General features: G+C 41.7%; 1 protein-coding gene and 1 long non-coding RNA gene across 2 annotated transcripts in view; both read left to right on the forward strand.

Moving 5' to 3' along the window:
- The first annotated feature begins 2,734 nt into the window (after positions 1–2,734).
- On the forward strand, positions 2,735–7,256 carry sox4b (SRY-box transcription factor 4b). Its single transcript, XM_031875349.1, has one exon. It carries the CDS (start codon positions 3,334–3,336, stop codon positions 4,570–4,572), a length of 1,239 nt encoding a protein of 412 aa, XP_031731209.1. The 5' UTR covers positions 2,735–3,333; the 3' UTR covers positions 4,573–7,256.
- Positions 7,257–11,860: 4,604 nt separating this feature from the next.
- The window catches only part of LOC116398749 (uncharacterized), a 93,257-nt gene continuing 83,195 nt past the window's right edge, over positions 11,861–21,922 (forward strand). Inside the window, exons 1-2 of the long non-coding RNA XR_004213768.1 lie at positions 11,861–11,951; positions 13,351–13,725. This is a non-coding gene — a long non-coding RNA (uncharacterized LOC116398749). The remainder of the gene's footprint in view (positions 11,952–13,350; positions 13,726–21,922) is intronic.

A 21,922-nucleotide genomic window follows, 5' to 3' on the forward strand; every position in this document is an offset into this window, starting at 1 on the left:
AGAGAGAGAGAGAGAGAGAGAGAGAGAGAGAGAGAGAGAGAGAGAGAAACCAAGAGAGGAAAGTTTGAATGCACTACTTATCCTTTCAGGTCATGCGTGTGTATGTGTGTGTGTATCTTGGTGTGTGTGTGTGGCATACTAATGTGTGCGCTAAGAGAGGGAGGGAGACACAGAGAGAAAGACAGAGAAGTATGGGCAGCCAAGAAAAAAAGACGTGTATTCAAGTTAACTATGAAGCCAAAACTAGGTGAAAGGTCTTATTTATCTTTGGGTTGTGGAGAAGAAAGAACAGAATAGAGGACACCTGCTCAAGGTACTGAATAAGGTGTTTGCTTAAAAAGTCCACCAGCTGTCACTCCAGGTGCACTGAGTTACTGAGAGTTTGTTGGATGAGATTAAAAATACTAGGAAAAAGATGTACTATTTGGATGTCTTTCCTTTAATTGTGTACAGTATCTTCTTAAACCTAAAAAGACGATTTAAAGTGCTCTCTCCTGAAGGCTAAGTCCTGTCCAATCGAGGCATGCCCGCTTCTAAACAGCATAGACTTATACGATATAGAGTTTTCCTGCAGTTGGTTATTAAAATGGCATTGAGGAGCGGTGTGAGTTTATGAGTTAACATTCTTATTTCCATTGCAGTTCTGCTCCATGAACACACAAATTGGAGCCCAATTACTCATTGCTTTACTTGGATGCACTGCAGATATGAGGCCATATTGAATATAATTGTACGCAGTGAAATGCATCCAGTAACACTGGTGACTATACTTTCATACTAATTTCCCAGTGGTGATCCAAGTCACCTCTGACTCTCCTTCCATATAGACACAGAACATCTGACCATCTATCTCATTCACCCCCCCCCCACACAGACCCACACACAGACGCATTTCCAATTCATTGTCATGTGCAGAAACGTGCTCTCTTGGAAGTTCAAATCATTTCAGTGGTGACTGATTGCAAACGATGCTGATTTTTACCAACTCCATGGTGCTTAAATTCTCTTGTATTTCACTGCATGGTCTCCCTTACCACAGTCATTGCATTCATACTTTTCTCTAACAACACACACACACACACACAAACACACGGCATCGCTTGGATGCCTCTCTATCGCACAGAGACATTATGTAATTCACCCCTGGTAACTGTTCTGGATGCTCGGTCTGGACTCTGTTACCTTTCCTAAATTTTCTGCAACACAGGCGAGTCCTCTCCGGCTCTGCGACGCCATCTAGCGACCATCCGCAATGCAGCCTCTATTTAGCGCGTGTCTGATTGCATCCCTTCTCATCTCTCACTTTTTTTTTTTGGATCGTGGCTGATTTAAAAGTGAAATAAATGAGTCATTATTTTGTTGGGGGAACTGCATGCGACCCGAATAAGCAAAGTTCGACTGGTGTTTACTACATAAAGGTGTTTGTTAATACTTATTATTTCCAAAAGCAGGAAGTAGAAACGATGATAATAACTCTTATAGTGTAAAGTTGGCATTTCAGGCTAAGAAATGTTTTGATTTTGCATGTCACCAAGACTGAGAAAAAAATTAAAATAAAGTTAGATAGGCAATGCTGCGCATGATGATGATCGTGTTGTTTATTGTGTTCATTCTATATTTTATACCCAACTTCTATCTTGTTTGTTGTAAATTGAACGTAACTTTGTCCGTGCGTAAAATGCGCATTGCCGTGCAATTTTCTGTCACGCGCTCTCGTTTGTGTCACTCCACGGAAAACGACACTCGATGTCAGTTTAAAGGTGTGCGGATGTGTCTGCTCGCAGAGACAATCTGCACACATCGCCGCCTGCTTTTCTTCGCCTCCTCTTTTCTCTGTCTGGTGTGCTGGAGAGGGTTGGTTCGATGTGTGTTATGTGACAAAGGACCGCCCAACCCCGAATCATAGAGAGGGAGGGGGGGGAGAGAGAGAGCGTAGAGGGGGTGGTTTGGAGTCTTTTCTCACACCAGTTTAACGATCATGATGTGTCCAAGAGACATGTCCCTGTTTGTAAAGCGCTCAATAAGAGACGCTCAACTGTTGAACATGGCGTTGTTTCACAATGTGTCGCTGATGCAAGACCTCAGTCAGCGACCACCTGTAGGCAGACAATCACCAATTAAAAACAATCAATGGCAGCAATTAGTAAAGGTCAACTTTTTCATTTAAGTGCAGATTATTATTATTATCACTATTATTCTATCATCATTCCACACATTATAGGTAGTGCATCAGCTGCATTGCACTGGCAAGTGTTCTGGCTCCATATATTCTCTCTATTCGGTAATAGGTGTGCGCCATTCATAACACCAACACACAAAATGAGATAAGTGTTACATCCAGGGTGTATTTCTTTTATTCTGTAATACCCAGGCAACATAGTCGTATAAACTGTGCTCAGCATTAAAGTTTCCATATGGTAAAGCATACTTTGCTTCCTATATAGCTATATGTTAATGATATACACATGGGCCGGTGGTAGGAGGGTAAAAAAGGGGTTCCATAACATAAGCCAGTGTCTCTTTAAAAAAAACTGAAGTTTCTTGTTGTATTCTGGAATGAGGTCAGACACGAGGCTTCTCATTGCACGCGCTGATTATTATTAGATTCCATTTTTGACCAATCAGCGGATAGGGGGCGTGGGTTTAGCTCAAAGGCAGGGTAGTGACAGCGTCCCATTGGTGGATTTTTATCGCCGTTGTATGTCTGGGAAGGGATAAATACCAGCAAGTGGGGCCGGGACTGGAGGGCTGCTTGAAACTCGACTGCAGGTTTGCAGATGGAAGGCGGACTGCGTAACTCTAGGTTCCTTTTTTTCCTCCCCAGCATGCATGGCTTTTGTTTCTAGGAGAGGGGACAGAGCTGATGCAGAGAAAAGCACTTACCTTACAGACTTGGGAGCCCTTTGTAAGTGCCCGAGCGCACAGTGTGGCACTCAGTCTGCGCTCAGCAGCTGCATAGACTATGTTCAGTCACCAAACGGCTGAATTGATTTTATAACACAGAAGGGAGAGACTGAGAGACAGATAACAGGGTACTCATTGGAGAGCGGGCTATACTGTCCGCGTTGTTATCATCTACAGAAGCTGGAAATTAAACTTTTTTTTTTTTTTTTCTTTTACACATCTAGCCTTTTAAGGCTACACTGGACTGAACTGTTCGAGTTTACTGCACATCTCAGGAGTGAATTTTTCCTTTGCGCTTTTTTGACTCAAACTGTGAAGAGGGGGAGAAAAGAGCTGAGTTTGCTGTAAAGTGAATCGGAGGACCAAGGAGAGAGGGAGAGAGACAGAGCAAACCACACTGCTCTCCCTCTGTGTGTACAACTAGGCAGCATGGTGCAGAAAATGAGCCACACAGAGAGCACCGCCGAGGCGCTGTCCTTTTTCGCCGGAGATTCCAGCTCCGATTCCGGGGCGTGCATGGATCTGGACCCGGCCGCCTCGCCTCTCTCCCCGGCTTCTTCGACCGCCGGGGACAAGCTGGGAGAGAACCCGGCATGGTGTAAAACACCCAGCGGCCACATCAAGAGACCCATGAACGCGTTTATGGTGTGGTCACAGATCGAGAGGAGGAAGATCATGGAGCAGTCCCCCGACATGCACAACGCAGAGATCTCCAAGAGGCTGGGGAAGCGGTGGAAGCTTCTCAGAGACAGCGACAAGATCCCCTTCATCAGAGAGGCGGAGCGGCTCAGGCTCAAGCACATGGCGGACTACCCCGACTACAAGTACCGGCCGAGGAAGAAGGTGAAATCAAGCGCCTCCAAGCCTGGCAGTAACGGGGACAAGGGAGAGAAACTCAACAGTAGCTCAAACAACACCAGCACTAAGACATCCTCATCTTCCAGGAAGAATGGATCCAAATCACCCAGCAGCAGCAAACTCCACAAATCACTTTTCGGGAGCAGCAGCAGTAGCACCAAAGCATCACCGTTTGCCTCTGAGCACACATCAGAGCACCACCACAACTCCCTCTACAAGTCGAAGTCTGTCTCCTCGGCAGCCAAGCAGATACCCGACGGCAAGAAGCCCAAGCGGGTGTACGTCTTCGGGAGCAGCGGGGCCAACTTGAGCGTCAGCCCCGCGTCCTCCGTTGTGGTCCCAGCCAGCCCGACGCTCAGCAGCTCGGCGGACTCCAGCGACCCGCTCAGCCTGTACGAGGACGCGGCGAGCGGCAGGGAGGAGGGGGCCGACTCCCCCGGCAGCAGCGGCAGCCTGGGCGGGTCTTCGGAGCGCAACGGCGGGCACACATACAGCAGTCGGCGGGCTTCCTCGCCGACTCCCTCCGGCTCCCACTCCTCCACCTCGTCCCACTCGTCCGCCTCCTCTTCCTCGGAGGATGAAGAGTTCGAGGACGACTTGCTCGACATTAACCCGAGCCCCAGCTTTGACAGCATGTCGATGGGCAGCTTTGGCTCCTCGGTGCTGGACAGGGACTTGGATTTGAACTTTGAGTCCGGCTCCGGTGGCTCCCACTTCGAGTTCCCCGACTACTGCACGCCCGAAGTCAGCGAAATGATCTCCGGGGACTGGCTGGAGTCCACCATCTCCAACTTGGTGTTCACATACTGAGTAAGCAAAATGCAAAATAAGAAAACACGACAGGTAACGATGTCCTGCGAGCTAAAATACGACCACAGAAACGGCAGTTCCTGGTAGAGTGGGCGTGATAGTTTGTGTTATAACTAGCCTACTACAGACTAGTAAAAACCCACTGAAACTAGTCCCGTCTCGTCCAAATACGCGAGAGCTGCAACTCCTTGGGAAGCTAAACTTTAAAGCGAATAACTCGCTTTGTGTGCTTTTCTGTGGATGCGTGGACTGGGGACTTGATTCAACCACAAAAGTGGAGTGCAAACAGGAGGAGAGAAAATGATGGACTGGCTCGGTTTCCTGACAGTGAAACGCTCGGTCCCGAACTGTTTTTGAACTAAACAACTTAACTGTGATTGATTTGCACGTTATGCGGTCCGCCGTTCACTTAATCAATGTTGTTGCTGATTTATAAAAAAAAAGGGACATTTCACAACTTTTTACGAACCGCCAAGTGAACTTCACCACTAAAAAGGTACAGAAATAGGACTGTCGTGCGACGTTTTTTTTAATTGTGGTGTGTCACCGAGAGGGATTTTTAATGGAGCCGAGGTGGGTTGATGTTTTTTAAAAGTCGAATATTTTTCTCAAAAGCAAAAAACATGTTAAGCATGATAGCCTACTTTGTTCCTATCTTGTGCTGAGATTTTCTGTGAGACTGTCGAGCAGTTTAAAACTAGTATTAGGGTTATTTAAATGGATAGGTGGCGCTCGCTTTCGGTTCTTATCTTTAAAAAAAAAAAAAAAAAAAAAAAGACATTGAAATAATCACCAGCTGTTGTAATTTTTCGAACTTCAGGATTGAAACGCAACTTCAAATCTGTGCTGAACTTTATACACGTGTTCTCTACTATTCAGGACCAAAATTCTTTGATTTCAGATGATAACTATAGAGAAATCCTCACCGATTCTGTTTTTTTTCATCCTCTGAGCTTTGTTTTGTACATGTATTCAGATGCCATTTTATATGGGATGTTGTATTTATATACTGGGCCAAGCATTTTCGACTTGATCATTTTTTTTATTTCTTGTATACATGATCTAGTCCTGTTTTTTTTTTTCTTACACGGTTGTTTGTCAGTATGTCTGTGTCTGTCACATTTCCTTCTCAGGCGAAGGGCTAGAGTTTTCAAAACACAACTTTTGATTTCATTTTATATTTAAATGGACACACTTTTTGGACACTTAAAAGAGAGGAAACAGTTTGATTATTTTCTCAGTGTATTTTTGTACAAATCTCTATAGTAAATGGGGGAGTCAACAATCGGTTTGTGTAGCCTGCTAATACAGCTGTATTGGATTTCCTGATGTTAATACCCCGGCAGGCTGGTTTTCATGCTGCCTTCAAGTGGTCATGGTAAGCTCGTACTTATGATTTTGTATCGCCTGTTCAGATGCTTTTGTAGAGACAGCCAGCAAAATAGACCTTCTATCACTGTGGTGCCTATTGTTTGTTTTAAGAAATTAAAGGCACCAAGGTATTTTTTACTTACGTGACCCAACCAGAGGAGATCATATTAATCAGGTGTGTTATTGGTGTTTTAATTCACAAATTTGGCAAACTTTCTTTAACTTTTACCAGCACATACTGACAAGACTTCTTTGATGTCCAATTTCGAACATCCATCATTGTCAGTACAGGCATGATATACTTAACCACGCAGTTAAAGGATGCAATTACGATTTCTCCGACAGCACTTGAAAGCAGCACCAGCTTTTGTATCTGCCTACCTTCTACGTTTACAGTGCCAGTCTGCAGGCTCCTTAAAGATACAAGAATGCATTATTTCTAGAGGCTATTCCTGTGGACCATGTGGGTCAGCATCACTATTAGCATCACTATCTTAAGCAGCCACTTGGTTTTTTGTTTGTTTGTTGCATTTCCCTTCAGATAACTTGCCTATGACAACAAATGAGGAGATTGTAGCTTTAAATTTGACATATTTCTTGATGTTTTCATTAATTGATGTCACATTTGCCAATCAACCTCCTGATTGAACAGGCTACAAATACAGCAAGCAAACAACAAGGACGATAACATCAAGCATATTCAAATTTCTGACTTGAGTTCCGCAACACCTACTTGTTCTGCGTTTCTCATTGTATTTGAATATATAATCTTTTGTACTTGTCAGCTAACTATTAGCTAATAATTGTTTTAGTATCTTTATGGCATGGTGAATAGCATTTGTATTTCAGATTCAGGTTATTAGCTGTTGTGTTTTTCAGAAAAAAAAGAAAAAATGAGGAAAAACGTGAACTCGATCTTTGTATATTTGACTGTATCATAAAGCAAAAAGATTGTGTGTTTATGTACGTTGTTACTATCGAGGACAGGCACTGTCTAGAACTGCTATCTTTTACACATCCTTACTTACATTTAAGGTGGTCAGTTCAGGACTTTTTTTTATATATATATGAAAGCATTTTTAAATATATTGACTTTATTTTTCATCCATCCTGTGCAATATGCTGTGTAGAATTATCATTTATTGTCTCTAATCATGCCATAAACAAAGGAACCACCCTTTTTTTGAGACTCAGAGAAAGGGGGGAACTCATGCCAGCTAAATTGTGTCCATTCACTGCCTGTCAGATTGTTGATATAAACTTGTGTACAGAACTTTTTCAAAGAAGGAAATAAATATCAGCTGGAACTGAAACTCTACAACTCTTTCTTGATTCTTTTTATCTCTCTTTGACTCTTCCAGGAAGATATACAAGGGTATAATTCAAAGCAAGAGCACCCAGGCCTATCAAAGCTATTAACTTACCACGGCACCTGCCTTTTTAAAACCTTACTATATGGATTAGTTCTAAAACAAAAGTGGTTACCATGGGTGGAGAGATATTGCATTTGAGAAATCCAAAATAGTTTGACCACATACTGCATCCCGAACAATAACCACCTACTTCTTTAGAGTGAAGCAGGCATTATTGTTGAGACTGCAGTGTGAAAAGAAAATGAAAAGTTCACATTTGTTTATTTAAATGTCATTTTGCAAACCTCTCCATCTGGAAAAAGGGACTATGTTTCTCAAAGTTTCACATTAATTGAGTAGCTATTGTCCATGTCTGCACATCCGTCTTAAGACTGTTTTGACCACAACAATGTTTCTACATTGAGTGTGAATGTGTCCACAGATGGTCCACCAAGCTTTTGGAAAGCTCACAAAAAAGCACACACACACACACACAGCACTTTTATTTCCAGTTACACTGCAATAGGCAGGACTGATTTTCAGAGTTTTATAGCAGGCTCCCCCCTCTATAGACTTAGGATGCATGGTCTTGATTCTGTAAAGCCTTTGGGAAGCTTACAACCGCACCCCGGAGGCAAGTAATAGATGCATTTATATAGACTCAGACGGAGCAAATCAATAAGACTATTTTAACCCTATCGTGACACATTCAATAGGTTTTCATGTTAAGCCCCCATAAGGCTTATTTATCATGCATTCAAAATTATTCTTAGGGAGTGTTGATCTGAGACCTGGATGTCCCATACTGATGATTATATGGCCATAACACATGACATAGTTTAGGACTGTACACAAATTGCATTCCCAACAACACTGAGGCACATTCAGTAACTCGTACCTCAGGTTATCTTTTGGATTGAGAATATGTATCTTCAAAAAATACCAAACAAATGACCAAATTATTAATAACATTACCATCACATGAATCTTTGTAAGTCTATAACATATTAATGACTAACAATGGATGCATGGACAGATAGAGGTTTCCTACTTGATATTTTACAAAACATATCTGTTTAAATTACTGTTTAAAAGATGATACATTACATACACCTGCAGATATAGATGTGTACTGCCTGCATCCTTTGTCACATCATCCTCTGGATAGTCAATACACATCGACTCATCTTAAGCCTAGAACCCAACATGAAAGGCTAACCCATCCTGACCAGATGGAGCTTCAGAGGAGAAGGCTACTATTAACACATCTGTACATTGTTCAGGTAGTGTATCCATTCACCTAGCGGCCACATTAAACAGACTATGAAGTGATGAAGGTGAGCAGTTTTGCCACCATCCCATCACCTACAGCACTGTTCCATTACTAACGTGCTTCTTGAGTAGCCAATTATGTTGCCTGCTTAGGTTTGTCTAATTGCCTAAAATATATTCCTGCAGAAGAATAAAATGTCTGAACACATACCAGGGTCACTTTAATTGGCCAAATGATAGGGAATAGCTGTAATAAAGGGCTGTTTATTTGAGAAAAGACAATCATCAGTTCAAAAGGTAAATCGTCTTGGGCTTCATCCCAGGAAAACTGATTCTATTTTATTCCAGCCCGTTGTGCTGTATGCTGGCTGTCTGGTGTTCAGACGGTCATGATTTCCCTTCCCCCTCTTCCAGACAGACCCTTATCATGGGGGGAAGGGCTGGTTTAGCAGCAGTCAGCCAAGGGCCCTCCAGCATAGCTGACAAGCATGTCTGTCTGTCTACGGTATGTGTGTGTGTCTCTGTGTGTCTCTGTGTGTCTCTCTGTGTGTGTGTGTGTGTGTGTGTGTGTGTGTGTGTGTGTGTGTGTGCATGTGGTTCAAATTCAATGCAATTGAACCACATGAAATGGCTATCCCTGTAGTAGGACCAGGCACTGTATGTCTACCTCACACAGATAGATCCTTTTTCTTATTGTTGTATAAAACAACAAGTACCAATGTAGCATCAAGGAATCTTCAGCATGCAGTTTGAACCTCGCAGTACATACTTGTTATGTGGGACTTCCTTGAAGCAATACTTTAGCAACATTTTATTAGATTCTATTGCACAATAGCTTAATTATGTGTGTGCAATTACAGGTGCCATAGCTGTTACTGTATTTGACTATATGTCATTATGTGTGGCATAAACACCAGCGGTTGTTTCAGTTCATAGAGCTATGTGTTTTCTGATGTTGTAATTGGATGCCAAATTAAATTAAGATAGCAAGACTTTAAGCTTGTGCTATATTATGTAATGTATGTAACAGGCCAGTATCATTTAAATAAGCACCCTTGTGCATTCCAGATTAGTTTAATTGATTTAAGCATTTATTCCGAGTTCAATTGGCTGTGTGTAACCACTGATTTTACAAAGAATGTAAACACTCTTTATATTGCTTTATGATGATAAATATGTATCATTCAAGAAGATAATATCTTCAGTGTGTGGGGGAATCTTGCAAATTTTTCTAAAAGCCTCAGCACTTCCATGTGTGTGTGTTAAACTCCTTTAAGCTGTATGTAGCCTGCTCAGTGTGCAGTCTCATGCCTGGCTCACCTGACTCCGCAGTGGGAGATATGCAGGCAGCAGCCAGGGCAGAGCAGAGCGGAGCAGAACGTTCTGACTGCTGGAGTCAGTGGCCCAGTAAAACCACAGCAGGGAGGATAAGAGCTCCGCCGGAGGGGGGGTGAGAGAGGCATGACTGTATCTCTATGTCTGCCTGTCTGTGTAGGTAGCTGATCTACGCTCAGCCCAGAGGGGCTGGATGGTGGAGTGGATTAGGTGATGGTAGTGGTTTGACTATTTCTCCCCTCTGTGGTAAAAAAACAAACAAAAAAAAGAAATATATTTTTGTTGTTTTGTACTGCATAACACCACGTGTTGAATGTTTCTCTCGTTTTCAATTCACACAGCAGTTGCATTCCTTTTTATTTTTTATTTCCATCTGTCTGGCGTATGAATGGAGGACACAGTGGTGGTGTCTGTTCTCTTTAGTTGTCTCGTCTCCACCTGACTGGCTCTGTCAATCTACCTGAGATGTTCCCATAGGCTCGCGTTCACTTGCAAACAGAAACCTCACCCAAACTGGAACTCACAGAGAAGTTTCTGTTTGTTTGTCTTTTTTTTCTTTCTTTTTTTTTCCAAGATCCAGCCGGTTATCGGTGAGAGTGGTTCCTGTGTGCCTTTCTTCCGTGTTTCTGCCAAGAGATGAAAGAACCTGTCCGTCTGTTGGAAGCGTGTGCAGTATAACAGGCAGGACCACATTTTGATCTGCCTGCTAACATGTATGTCTGTGTGTGGGTATAATGACTGTTATTATTATGTTATTATGTATTTGCATGCCTGTTGTGTGTCTGGTTGATTTATTTCTTAGACTTGTCAACTGGCAGTGGGGAGACACAGTTAAGACTTCCTCTTCTCTCTCCCCTGCCTCCCCTCCTAACACACACGGGCAAAACGCCACCACCACTGCCACCACTGACTCCATCACCAACAGCATCTTCTGTTACTTTTCTCATTTTGTGTTTCTATATACCTGCTGATCTTGCTTGAACGTAATCCACAGGGCTTTGTCTAAAAAAGAAAACACTGATGCATATGGAAGTAGTTTGACCACTTGTGAGCAAAAACCTAAAGATTCCTGGTGTCTTTAGTTTAACCAAACATTTGTAATCAAGTTTGCCTTTGCAATTAGCATTAGGTGTTCATAATTGGTGTTGGACTGATAATAAAACCGAGTAATAATTCAAGTCTAGTTTATAAAACGACCAAATTTGCATGCATATGGAATCAAGCAATTAATCCTCTTATATAATTAAATAAGAGGTGTACAATTAAGTAATTTGATAATGATAGTTTGATGACAAACTATTACTGTGACATGTAAAATAAATAAAAGGTATAGAATCAACAAGATGAATGAGACATTTGTACTTTGTGCATTACATAACAACAAGACCTTTGTTTGTTTGTTTGTCCCTTTGTTTGTTCCCCTGCTGCTGCCCAGACAATGTTTCAGGCGGTGGATCCAGGAAAGTTTTTGTCAGTCAGTCTTGCTATGTGTAGGCTACACTTGACACTGAGAAAACAGACAAGAAATGATGAAGCAAAGAGTGTGACTGATTTACGTGTTACTTTAAGTGAAGAGAGTGACAGAAAGAGAGTTCTCAAACTGGGGAAACCTGCAGGATGCAAGGGTGAGTACACAATGTGAAAATAATGAATTAAATAAAATGAATTAAATAAAGATAAATTCATATTTCATGGCAGAGAGACAGATACTTGACTGACTTAAAAAAAATAAACTTAGTAAACTGATGAAGTGAAGTTGGTGGGTTTAAAAAAATGAATCAATCTAATCTGACACCAAACAACCACCGTGCTTGTTGTTAGAAATAAGACATATCCACCGGCCGTCTACACTGTTTTGTGCATACAGTTGTTTGACTTTGAGAGGGCGGGACTCTTTGGAGAGCGAAATGAACTAGGCGCGGCCAAAAGGAGCCCCATCCATCTATCACACGTGTAGACAAAGGGGGACTCCACAACACAAAGCTAGATGTGCCCTCTCAAACTTTTTCCACGACGCATGGACAGGCGCGCAGAGCAAAACGCCTCCAGGTGAGTTGCTTTTTGCCTTCACTTGCACCCGCGTTGTGATTTTCGAATTTATATCCAGTTAAAAGTTGCTGATGTAGTTGGTGCGTCAGCGCTCAAACTTGAGCACAAAGCAGGAGAGAGACATAGAGAATCAGTGGCAGCGGGGAGAGAGAGCGCGAGAGGAGCGGTCCCCTTTTCCTTTGTCTGATGCGGGGCGCTTTGATGAGAGAACTTGAGGGGATGCTCAGGCACGCATCTTCATAACGCTCACTAATACTCAATATATAATACTTAGAATTTATTGTCAGTGAGCCTTAGCGGAGGTGAGATGGGGTTTGTGTCTCTTGGGGATGTTGCGACGCAGAAGACAAAGCAACTGCCTGTCAGAAGTTTGCGGAGAAAAGGACATTTTACGCACGCTGGAAAACTGACAAAGTGACAAGTATTAGTTCATAAATAGTTTGTAGCTAGTTTTCCTCCAGCCTGCAGTAGTTTTATGACAGTGGTGTTCGTGGTCTTGCGAAGTTGCCAGTGCACTGAGGGAATTCAGAACAATGCAATCAGGTGTAAAGTCTCTAAGAAACAAAAGTGACATAATTAAACCTGTTGCACGAATAAGGAACATGTTTGGAGGTAAAAAGATGAACTGAAAGTAGATTCGTCTCAAAAATCACTAAGTAACTTGTTATAGTTGATTGGAAACAGCGCAACAGGTATAAGTCGTTGCAGCTTCTTTGTTACAGTAAAGGCTCCTTTGTTCTCGGTCCATACAAAGAAAACCAGCAGAAAGGAGCGCAAATCCACAAGGAAGCAACTTTTTTTTAAACGCTTGAAATGATTTTCACGAGATAAAAAATATTTACAATTTAGTTTTTTAACGTCCAAAGTGTAGAATAAGCTTGTGTTTTCCTTTTTATTTTAAATATATAAAACTCGCCTGAGCATGTATAAATAGGCCTGGTTACTAACTACAGAAGCTTTATTTGAAACTTTCATCTTGGTTTTTTATTAGGTGTCTAAAACACAACAGATGTAGTTTACATGATTTTATATTAAGTTTCTTCATCATGTGAAGGTGTGGCCAAACAACTTGTTTGACTTTGCTGCATTCCATAGTAGCCCTACCCTAAAACTTTTTATTAGGCAACGTAAGACAATTTGCACTTACAGGAATAATTTGTTATGTGAAACAAAATTAGTTTAGCGTTTTGGTTTGTTTTTCCAACTTTTTACAGCTCATACCAACTATTACACAGCACAGCCTGACACACCTGTGTTACTTGGTTCAACATAATTTAACAAAGAATGTATCACTTCATTTTCTTTTTTTTCCCTCGTACCAGTGTTAAGAAATGAGCTCATTTGTTGTACTTATATGCTTTCCATTTTTTTTCTTGATTCCTCTGGGATCTGTCCTTAGGTGGATTTTAACACCAGATTAACCAGCAAAGCGTTTTTCTCCAGTTGGAGGTTAAGGAAAGGAAAATATGTGGAAATCACATGGAAGATGTACGGAGTCACCTATCAAGCGGCTTTTAAGACGCAGAGGAGGATTAAGAGACTGTGCAGTTTTCTTTTGGAGAAGGTGAAGACTCATCTCATAAGGATTTAAACCTCAGGAGCAGCAGTGCCAGGCGGGATGCATTTTAGGCACGCTTGGAAATCTGAAACTCATGGAGACACTTTAAGGATTATAAAAAATGTGTAGTGTGTCTCTCCACAAGACAGCATCCCAGCCCAATGTCACTGGGAGAACAGGATATTGCATCTAGGATCCTCCTCGGCCCTCCACATGGTAGGTGATATTACTTTGTACTGGGATGTAGCACTTGTTCAAACTCTTGTTTGTAGGGCTGCCTTGCTCAGTTGGAAACAAGCGCATCAAACCTCCCAAAGACACACAGAACACCAACATTTATTCCCCAATTTCAGTAGAGGCTGGATTGCCCCAACATGTGACTATGCATGGTACCCTTGTCATATTTTATATGGGAAAGTTGATTGAAGTGTAAGTAAAAATCAGGATAAATTTGATTAAAAGAAATGCTCTGGAGCATTCCTAAACAATTATATCATTCCAGTCACTAGCCATTGTTTGCCAGATATTAAGTCAATATAAGCAGTTTGGACAACAATCAGGATACAATATAAATATTTATACCACAGCCTGGGGGTTTTGTAAACGGAAGCCACAATTGGACTGGTTGACTTTTCACACTTGCCGTAAACAGAGACACATTTGCCCTAAAGCACCTCATAAACACTATTTACTGCACGCTATAGTGTAATTATTAGATAATTGAATGTTGACAGTTAATGATAGATCATAATTATGCATATTTCCCACCACTACTACATTGACCTCTTTTTTTAATTTGACAAGATTGCATACATTTTCCTGACTGATACAACATTGTATGCAATTTCATTGTGTTTAAAGTTTCTGTTTCAGCAGACTTGATTTACCCAGTGCTGTCTGTTTGGCTTAACTAATCTGTTCATAATCACTTCTCCTGTGTCACATGACATCTGATGGGTGGTACAGTTGTAGCTTGTGCAGTTGACCCCAGTCAAGAGACATGTTAGCTCAAAGTCCTTTAGTTCACTGAGGGGACGGAACCAGGGAGAATGATCTGCAGAATGAAGAAGTTACATTTGTGTTTGTGCCCGTTTTTATGAAGCAGTTCATTTAGGCAAACCTGTTAAATCTTGGAAAACAGTCATGAGAGATGCAGGCAGCCCTTTTAACCTGTGCTTGAACAATATGTGGGTGTGAGGGTGAGAGAGAGCAAGAGTGAGCTCTCACTAATCAATGATGTCATTAAGAGCCAATGAGAGCGCGCAGTGGTACTTGTCGGCATCCAAGCTCCGCCTCTGGCCTCTGTGCATGGCAGCCCACATGGTCCTGCAGCATCACATTGTCGCCATGCTGCAGAGAGGGGCAGAGATACAGAGATGTTGCCCTTGGCTGTGTGCTCTGATGTTACAGGAAACATGTTGGCTCAAAAATAGCTTGTTTATCACTAGAAGCATATGCAAGGAACAACCTGAGGGGTGAAGAGGCATTTTTTTGTTTACGTTAACGATTAGCCAAAAAATACATTAGCCCTAGAAACATTAGAGGAAACAACATCCAGACTGATGAAGTTAAATTATTTAAGTGGTAAGCTCAGCCAACTGATATTCTCTTATGTCCCAGTAAATCAATGTAAGCGTTTATAGGCTAAATTATAGAAAATTGATGATAAAAGATTACCTGAATTCAGGCCGAAACATCGGATTTATAGGGAAAAGAACTTAAGGGTACCCGACAGTATCGGCGTTAGCTTAATGTCAATTTACCTGCACTTGTGAACAGGAGAGTTTTAAGATTCAGGGAAAACGGCTCCCTGCTGCTCTTTTGGAACAGGCTCAGGTCGCAGTCTGTAAATGACTGGATCAGTGCGAATGTGGGTCATTAAACACTGTGTGACAGATGTAGGTCAGTGGCAGAGTATGGGGGCTGATGAGTCATGCAAACAATTAAGATTAGGGCCAGGGGATGCAAGAGAGAGAGAGAGAGAGAGAGAGAGAGAGAGAGAGAGAGAGAGAGAGAGAGAGAGAGAGAGAGAGAGAGAGATGCTCAGTTGTTGACATGTGGCAAGAGAGTCTATGCAGTGAATTTCATGTCGAAATCACACTTCTCTTAATTTCTGCTGGAGTGACTCTTGAATTTCACTTTTCTTGCTTCTTTGTTGTAAATGTAATTGTGTATGCCATATGGAGTATAGAGTTGGATGGTCATCTGCACTGTTGAGCACATGTTATAGTTCAACTGTGAGCATGGTAGCTTTATATAAGAATAATATACTGTATGTGTTTAACTCTAGCTCTCGTTTAACGTGTAAATGCTCTGTAACTTAAGTCTTCTTATAACATTTGGAGCTCTACAACCATTCTGCCCAACTATTTAGCCTACCTATTCTGCTGTGGATTACAAGTGTGCAGATTCAGTCCAGTACCCAGTTAATGAACTTGTGGGTAAAACAGACTCATCAGGTTTAGCATAACTAATCATTGTGACAGGCCCAGCACTGAGCTCTTAATAGGCATTGCACGGTATGGTTTCTGCTACAATACAGTATGCTCCACTGTGTGTAGCTTAATTACATTGCTTATCTGTAATGCTATTATCAAGTACAGTGCAGTTTTCATAACATTTGCCATGTGGTAGACGCTTTACGAGAGAATGCATTTATTTTTTTGCACGGACATCCCAGTGGGAGTTGAGCTTCTAAACCTAATCCATTGAGTTACATGGGACAACATTTGCACAGCAATCTGTGGCATCTTCCAGCTCTGAAGACTCAATATCCCTCTAAGCTGGAATGCTCATTAAAATGGGCAATGGTTTCACACCATCTCTGTCTCTGCAGCATATGCACAACTGAATCTGCACCACCATAATCTCTCATCCCATCTGTATTTGCTATGACATTAATATTAAGTACTTCATTTTCTGGTGAAGTCTGATTAGGACCACAAAGCATTATTACTGTGTTGGAGCAAAGTAGTACATTGACACCAACCCAGACATCAACGCATTCTAGTCTACGTTATTCTTTTCTAGTTATATTTCTGTAATGCATGGCATGTCCGTGAGCTGGCCTGATGTTATGCAAAGTGCATTAGACTAGAATAGGCCTGCAACATTAGGCCTAGAATAACCAATCACTAGCGTAAGCTTAATTCTCTCAGACATCCTGTGGTCAGCCTCAGGAAAGCTATCACGTTTAGTTTTACCACTCATTGCATGTAGCTTGTGGGCATTACATGAAATCACTACAATACATGTATGCGTACACTGTTTAGATTTTCTGCTTCATCAAACAACAAAATTACAACTAATACCAGTTCAGGCTCAATTTGTTTTTGCAGCATTTGATACACATGAAACACTGTTGACCCATGACTGTACGTATTTACATTATGCTTCATTGAATTCATACTATTTTTGCACTCCGACATATGATGTTTGATGCTCCAATACAAGCACTGATGCATGGATCATCAAAGTGGAACAGCTGCTCTAAGAGATTTGTATTTGTTATGTATGTGACAAAAAAATTGATTGAATTGATAAAGATGAGTAACCCCAAAACGGCTTTAATAATAATTTCATCTAATTTTCCTCACCAGCTCAATTTATGTTGATGCTCCCTTTGTGCATACCAGCGACTCATACAGGACACTTCACTGTGGGTACAGTACAGTAAATTACAGTGCAGTAAAACATTAGGCCCACCATCGCTAATCGTGACGACAGTCCTAATTCTCCAAGCTACAGGCATTCTGTGGTCATCCTGTTGCAAACTATCAGAGCTTAGTTTTAGCACTCTGTGCCTGTAGCCGCGAGATAAGTTAACGGGCTCTGCTGGCATGCTAATACATACCCGCACTGGGGGGGAAAGACAGGAATAAATTATTTCTTTATGACTGTGCACAAGGCAGAGCGTTTGAAGGAGGGGAGGAAGAGATAGAGAGGGAACATAGGGACATGAAGCACGGAAAAAGAGAGATGGGGTGAATGATGGGCGGCAAAGAAAGGAGGGAGAGAGAGAAAGCCAGAGAGGAGCATTGAGACGGAAGGAGAGGGGATAGGTTGAAAGAGAGAGGAAAAGGATAAGATAAGAATAAGACATATAGTAAGCTTTATAGTGCTCTTTATATGTGTCCCTCTTCAGTTTATAGTAATTCTCTCACCATGACGAAGTGGGGTAGTCATTTTATGTCTGACTGTGACTGCGTTTACGGAAAACATAGTCCTCCAGAGCTTCCTTATTCTTTACAGCCAATACGACTTGTAACTGAAATGTTTTTTTTTTGCAGTTAGGTGACATTCGAAAGAGCTATGAGCTCATGCACAACAAAAGGTTTGCTTTGGCAAATAATAGCTGTGCAGATTTATTTTACGGCTTTGACCTGAAAACCATTAAGCCTGTATCCACCATCGTATGACCTTTTGAGGGAGTCTGTCCTCGTTTGAAATATCCAAATGATGCAATGATAAATAGTTGGTGGATGATGTTTAATAATGGTGCAATGACTGAAATCTAACTAGAAATATTGTTGTTGCTTTTAGTGCGAAAAGGCAATGATTTTGATCTCTGAGGGAAGATGAGGACAGGACTTTGTCATGTAGATTGCTATTTAGTTATTTTATGTTTGTGTTTAAATGTCAATGTCTTGTTTTGTGTCACATTGTGTGTTTTTCTGCCTGCTGCACATTTGCCCACTGGGATGTGAGCGAAGTCAAGACCGAACGGCAAACAATAGCATGACAAATCAGTCGGAAAACAATAAAGGAATGCGCCAAATCAAAATTCACTGGATGGGAGCTCACATGGCGTGTTGCGCAGCAGGCCTAACTGCCCCTGAAGATATTGCTTTCTTCTCCTCCTAGCCCAGGTGTAGATATAAGGACACAATTTCCAATAAGAGCTTTAGCCAGTTGTCTGTCTATTACAGGTCAACTTATTTCCTCCATAAATGCACAGCATGTTGCTGTCTGGGGATGGACTGATAATCCCTCTAAAGACTGGGGTTTTATCAAAGGCTAAATCTGCTCCTTATAAAACACACACACACACAGACACACACACATATACTAACACACACATGAAGATAGACTTGCCTGGTAGACAGACAGTCACATGTGTAAAGACCAGGGTTTTTATCACAGACAAATCTGTTATTGTCTGGTTGTTAGGAGATTAAGAAGCAAACAAACACACACTTGTCATTAGAGGATGAACGCTGGCTTGCATTCTGAAGGCACAGTGCAGTTAAGTGACACCAGTACAGCTTACCTTTAATACTGTGTAATACTGTGGTTTAATACTGTCATAAACACTCAGGAAATCATTTCGGTGAAAGCTTTTATTGTATGCACTTATTTCTGTTTTTACATGAAACTTTCAATACATCTCCTTTCAATCACCGCCAGTCCATTATTGTGCTGCCTCTTTCTCAGATTTGTTTTGTTCACCCTCAATGGCTATATTTCTCCAGCTAGTTCACAAGTGATTTCAGGGTCCTGATTAACAGTCTCTGCAAAAAGATTTCCAAACAACCTTTTGCAGTTTGGTTCATTTGTGGCAAATGGTCCATTTGATCAACTTTACTAAGAATATGGTCATGCCTGTGACTCACGAGAGTCACGTGACTACCAACATTAATAACTCACGTGACTAACTGACTGACATGACAAAATGTCAACGTTCACTTTTAGTTTTCGCACGGGACACAAACAGTGGTCTCCTGGACTGTGTTTGTCTTTTTTGTGTCTGTGTGTCTTGTGTGGGAGTACATGACCAGGCTATGTCACTGCTTGTCTCCATGCACAGTTATCCCTCTGACCTTTGTGTAGCAAGAACAAACCTGTTTGAGCAAGACTACGATATGTCAAGCCTCCCACAGTGGGAGGATTAGGATAGCTGCCCATGGCTCTTGGTTTGTTGTTTTTGGTTGACCCCCCCCCCCGCCTGCCCCGCACCAACACTTTTGGCTCCACGCTTTTCTTCTCCTCGGATGCAGGTGTGTGGGAGGTGGGGCTGCATCTGGCTGAATTAACTGCTGTAGTATCATGCCCACCACCAACATACGTATATGCTATCCTTTGGACTGTTATAGCAAGTGGGCGATGCTTCCATCATACCCTGACCAATGCTGGTATAGATGTTTCATCTCCTTTGCTATGAGTTGGAAGCGGCATAGCTGTTGCATAGAATGAACCGTCCTTGACCTTGGTCAAAGAGCAGCTTACCTTTATAGACATGTGCAATGTTTCTATTCTTACTCAGTGCTGTGCATTTTTCCAGGTTATGTATAATTTTGAGACAGAAGGGGCTGCTTACACCTTCTTTCTACTTGTAAACAAATCTACAGTCATGTTGTGTCATCCTTTCCACATTTCTGGCAGACAGAAAATAATGTTTCTCTGCCATCAGTCACAGCAGTTAAAGGACAAGTGTGTAAGATAAGTGGCATCTATAGCAACCAACTGAATACCCCTCCCTTTCCAAGCGTGCAGAGCTATGGTGGCCTACGGGTAACGTAAAAACACATAAAGCCCTCTTTAGAACCAGTATTTGTCTGTTCTGGGCTGCTGTAGCAAAACATGGCGGTGCACCATGGCGGACTCAGAGAAGAGGACCCGCTCGGTTTGTAGATGTAAACGGCTCATTCTAAGGTAAAGATGACAGCCATAAAGGAATGCAGCTAAAGAGCACAAACTCCAATCCTGCTGCCCTGGAAGTGTCCCTTTAGAATGATACAATACAATCCCATATTTTTGTCCTTACTTATTTCATGATATCAAGCATTTTGAATTCCTCTTCCTTCTAACAGCTTGGAGAAAGATAAATATAATACACAAGTTGATATAGTACTGGCCTAGTATAATGCTAATCCGCGGTAATGTGGCTATTTGAGAGTTTAGAGCTATTTTCCTGGAGGTATTGCGATGAGCTGTAATCTTGTTTAGATAAAGCTGTCAGATTATGGTGAGGTGACATATCAGTGTTAAACAGAAAGCATTTTGACTTGAATACCTAAAGTAATATCTTTGTGTGCGTTTATGTGATGCTGTGTGCTTGCCACAGTTGGGGCAGTGATAGTCGAGCAAGGCAAAATATGATCTGTTGTCGAATCTTTTTCTTTTGTTTGCTGCGTAACACCTTGTCAGGACTGTGTACTATGGTTGACTAGTACTGAATCAGATCTGTTTTGATGGAGATATATTTGAGTTTAGCTGGATATAGTGTGATACATCAGATTATATCCTGTATCACTAGCTGAGATATCAAACTTTAAACTGCCCCGGTCTCTGCTGCACCCCTTTTTGCATTCATACAAACAACTCTACATCCAGGAATATCAGTTTTTTTATATGAATATTACAGCGTGGGATGAAGATCTCTGCATCCTCTTGCTCATTGCTGTAACCGTCCCTTGGAAAGATGACGACAGCCAGTAATGGCAGCCTGACAGCACCCAGAGCTGAACAACGTGTCTACTGGACCAGGATTTGTTTGAATATGTTTGTACATGCTGCTTTAAGGCCCCAGTCTGTACCTCTAGTTTAGTAGTTTGTTTGTCTTCTGAGCTCTTGATACTGTATGTAGACTGACCATCTGAATCGTCTTCCCTTCTCAGATGCTCATTTTGCTGACATCACGTTAATTTCAATGCTGTATGGTGGCGTAATAACATACTGTGAAATGACTAAAAATGCATCTGCGATTGCCACACTTTTCTTACAATAATCTGCATCAAGGATCTTTGTGTCCGGGAATCTCCATGTGTTGGTGTGCCATTTATAGCCATGTGATGGCTAATGTAAACTATTGGGTTTCCTGGAGGCAGATTATGCATCAGACTATGAAAGCCTTCCCGTAAGTATCTGCGCTGACACGATTTTCCAGTCCAGTGCTAGGCATAATCTGAGTGCCTGGAAATGGGCTGAATAAACCCAAGTAAATGCCCCGCTCTCAATAATGTAGTACAGTACTTCCATGCTGGATACAGCCTGTGTGCTGAATACGGCTGGATACAGGCCCAGTTCCTTATAAAACATGGCACAACACACTCATTTCCACTTACAAAAATCTTTGTACAAGGTCACAAATCTCTGTACATGATAAAACATTTTTTAAATTGACTCGTTTTATAAACAATATAAAAGATCCAGATGAGACTAAAAGCTGACATATTAATATAAGTATTTTCATATGAGGTCAGTGCGTAATCTCTGGTGGGAATGTTGCTGAATAAGGCCAAGTCATGCTCTGCTCTGATTATTATGCATCTAATTACCATGCGTCAGCCGGTCTGTGTTGCCAGCGCCAGTGCACAAGGTCAAATTCGTGGTACTTGTAAATGTCCTTGCTTTATAAAATTAGATTCTGACTCAAACTGTGTGTACTGTACAGTATGCGTGCCTGTGACTCGCT

Source organism: Anarrhichthys ocellatus, unplaced genomic scaffold (genome assembly GCF_004355925.1).
Source record: "Anarrhichthys ocellatus isolate YVR2014 unplaced genomic scaffold, GSC_Weel_1.0 scaffold89, whole genome shotgun sequence".
Lineage (NCBI taxonomy): Eukaryota > Metazoa > Chordata > Actinopteri > Perciformes > Anarhichadidae > Anarrhichthys > Anarrhichthys ocellatus.

Bases quoted from the DNA above. Each gene is read 5' to 3' on its own strand.
- sox4b (XM_031875349.1), top strand. From the start codon at position 3,334: ATGGTGCAGAAAATGAGCCACACAGAGAGCACCGCCGAGGCGCTGTCC.